Source organism: Geospiza fortis, unplaced genomic scaffold, assembly GCF_000277835.1.
Source record: "Geospiza fortis unplaced genomic scaffold, GeoFor_1.0 scaffold130, whole genome shotgun sequence".
NCBI classification, from domain to species: domain Eukaryota; kingdom Metazoa; phylum Chordata; class Aves; order Passeriformes; family Thraupidae; genus Geospiza; species Geospiza fortis.
The window spans coordinates 18,283,441-18,287,114 of NW_005054300.1; the positions used below are offsets into that span (position 1 = coordinate 18,283,441).

Here is a 3,674-nt window from a genome sequence, read left to right on the forward strand (position 1 = left end):
GAATTTCAGGAGACTACTCAAGCCCTGAATTTTATTGGACAGATAAGTATTCTCTAAGAGGGAAAGTGGAAATTCCATTCACTGAGCTATTTACATGTTCAGAAATGACTCTGTCATAGAGAATACCCTGTACTTTTAGAGTTGGAAGATATGGCATCATTTACTGTCTTTCTTTTAACTCTAAATGAAGAACTGTCTATTACAACTATCAAGAACATCAACTATTGCTAGAACTGACATAAGTTTAGACACAAATCCTTGAATTGTTTTTTCTCTTATTTTCCCTATCTTCAGCTATTTTTCCTTTCTTGCTAAGCACTATTTCCAAAGAGTGAAGCAGCATGAAGTACGGGTGTAACATTAACTTTAAAAACCCACCCTGATCATTTTACCATTCCTCAAAGTATGACAACCATTAATAAAAAGCAGTTTTCCTATAGAACAAAGCTTTTACAGAAGTGGAAGGGCACACTGTCATGTACAGCCTCCATCCCACATTACACCTGTATTGCACAAGAATTTCTGACAGAGTTACAAGACACGTGGTCTCCCCAGAAGGCTGTGCCTGGTGGCTAATCCTGCTAACCACCAAAGTACCAATGGTTGGAGGGGCTAAGGCTTGTCCAGGCAAAACTGCCAACCAGCCCAGCTAGAATCCAAAGCAGGACCACGGCACCAAGCCCTGCCTGGCATGCCCTTGCCCAGTGCCACCTCATGGCACCACCAGCCACTGGCAGGACTCCCTCTTTCCTCTGCTCTCCAAAGCTCCTCTATGTGCTTCATGGGCTTCTGTCTGTACTGTGTCCATCTGCCTTTGCAACAAAAGATTTTAGAGCTCAACAGGAAGAGCAGGAACCTTAGCTACTACTGACATACAGCAGTATGTTAATGGATAATGCAAAATACCTGTTGTTTTCTCTAAAATTACATTCATGACAAGAACTTATTGGCTGCCATTTGACAACCTGACCATTTTCTGCACAAAAATGCATTTGAAATTAAGTTGTTGAAAATGGACCTTACCTTCTATCTCTTCCATTTTCCTCTACCACACTTCTAAAGATTGTAACATACTTGTCAAAGTAGGTGAGCCTCCCCTATTTGGCAGAATCACATTAGCAGGTCTTCTAATCAAAAAAGAAACACATAATTAGTTCAGTCCTAAGTGCTAAAAAGTATTGCCATACCCTGAAGAGGGCAAGCTCTCCATTGCAGACATTAAGTACTCAGGTTATTAGGAGTATTAACATTTTGCAGACCTGGAGGACTCTTAACTCTCTGACTCATTGTGTTTGGACACCTCATTGCAAAAACTTTTTCTCCTGTGAAAGAAAGGCTCCTAAGGATGCACAATTAACTCCGTTCCATTCCTGACAGCAGAGTGCATCACAGCAGTTGTTGCTTCTCTCTCTCTCTTTCTCTCTGTAAAATTGCCCTGATACAGCATCAAAAACAACTGTCATTTCAAAGCACAAGGACTATCAATTCAGTAGGTAGTAGGACAACCGAGAGCAGACTGTACACAAGTAATTTTATCTGTTTAACTACTTATATATTTATTTTGATGTTTGGAGAGAAACCTCTCTCGTTTTTTCCAAAATTCCCAGTGCAGGTAGGTCTCCTTTTTAAGCTGAGTATTAGAAATGTGATCAATTGGTCATACTAAATGCCACTTTACCCTTACATTCAATTTAAACTGATATAATCATCAGATATAAAAGTTTATATATATATATATATTTGTTACACATTTTCCAGGATTTTTTCTGAAATCTTCAAAATCCTAAGTAAAATTTCTCTTCCTGGGCTATGGGCTCTTTTAGAATCAATAATAAATTTCTTTTTATTCCCAAACAGTCATCCTGAGCTATTTTTCCTGCATCTAGAACAAAGAAAGCAGTCATCCCTGTTCTTTACACAGATCCAAAATCTTTTCTATCTCCTTGATATTAACAGTGGCTTTCCAAACCCGCCTGTTCTGCACTGGAGGACAAATGGAGTACATCACCTCCTCCGCATTCCTCCTCGCAAACTACATAATTGTCACATCTCTTGGCTTTGGGATAAAAGCACAAAATTTTAAAAGTCATCTCATTTCACCTTAAAGTTCCTTCCCAAATGTAATTATAAATTTCTAAGCCAAACACCAGGGAGACATTTTTAACTTTAATTTACTGTGGGTCCATCAACTTTGACCACACTTGAAGGTACATTTTCTCCCCATTAGTTCTGTCTAGTCAAAAAAGCTCATGTAGCGATGACGCATCTCTTGCAGATAAGGGTATCCGCTGATTTGATTTACTAAGGAAGCTAAATTTATTATGCAACATTTTACAAGTATAATTCTGCTTTCTCTTGATGGTAATAAATTCGATATGAACTCCCATGAGAAAAGAGAACCAGTCCTTTTATTATCCAGACATGACCCCCAGAGCCAGATTCCATTTTAGAGACGGGAAATGACCATATCTCTGATTAAAAGGGAAACTTTAATCAAATAAAGTGCCTCATCAGGCGAGAGCCAAGATTCCAATACTCCTGACTGCAGCACAGCAACGATCCAAAGTCATATCTGCCCCCAACCCATTACCGCCTACCGCAACGTGATATCCATCCCAAACAGGAGGTGCATCTTTCAGCCATTTCCTCATCATCTGGGTAGCTGCTGCTCCCATGCTCACAGTCCTGTGCAGAAACACGTTCTCAAGAAGCTACCCCAGGGTCTGTTTGAGGAATCAGAGGAGGATGGACTTTGTAGTGTTTAGTTTGATTTTTTCCCAACTAAATCAGTCTCACAGGTGACAATTGACTTGACTCCGTGCAGCAAAGTGCAGCAGCCTTGGCTTTTAGCTCAGTACCCATCCAGTTAGACTCTTCTATTCCTTCAGACACTTTCCTTCTACACCCTGAAATTACCTTTTGAAGCATTTGGGGTTATAGCTTATTTAGAGTCCCAGGTCAAGAGCTTTATCCCAATTGTCAGTGGTGCATTTCTGCAGTTCTACAGCGGATATAGTAAATGAGTAACAATGGTAACAATGACAATATAGATGTCTTGGACTATTGTTATTTTAAATATTCTCTAAGGTTCCACTTCTGTGTAAGCACAATTGGATCTGTATGCTACTCCATGCAGAGATCTATCTTTAAGTGTTTCTGGCCATCTAGAATGTTTTCCCGCAACAGAGCAAGATACAGCTACTGACAGATAAATCATCTCCCTTTCAGCTGTGGAAACCCGGCTACGCAAGCAAATGAAGTTGCCCAAACTCCACATCCACTCAGGAACCGCTTGGCTGAGAGATGGGATTAGTTCATACAGCCTTCTGCAGAGATCCTCCTTGGATCAGCCCACACGTCATTTCTGCTACAGCAGTACAGATGTGCTGCTTTGTGCTAAGGAGTAGTTCTCAATATACTAAAGTGTCTGCACCGGGCAAGGCCCCTTGCTCCGCAGCTCTCCCAGCTGCTGCACTGGCCCGACAAAATGCGGGCAGTGTGCAACACAACAGCACATAAGGATTATTTCTCTGGCGTTTGTCTGAGTGTCAGAAACACGCTCGCAAGCAGGAAGACAGTTATTGTATTGCTCTCCGATTTCCAATGAAGCTTTCGTGGTCTCACGTCCGCCCTGAGGCGGGGGGCTCAGCCCAGCCCTGCCGGCCCCGTTCCCG

At 41.5% G+C, this 3,674-nt stretch overlaps 1 protein-coding gene across 1 annotated transcript in view; it reads left to right on the plus strand.

The window, feature by feature from the left end:
* Positions 1-2,257: 2,257 nt before the first annotated feature.
* Positions 2,258-3,674, plus strand: part of SLC18A3 (solute carrier family 18 member A3) — a 4,184-nt gene continuing 2,767 nt past the window's right edge. The window contains exon 1 of the mRNA XM_014309237.2: positions 2,258-2,262. Coding sequence (XP_014164712.1) covers positions 2,258-2,262 — 5 coding nt within the window. The remainder of the gene's footprint in view (positions 2,263-3,674) is intronic.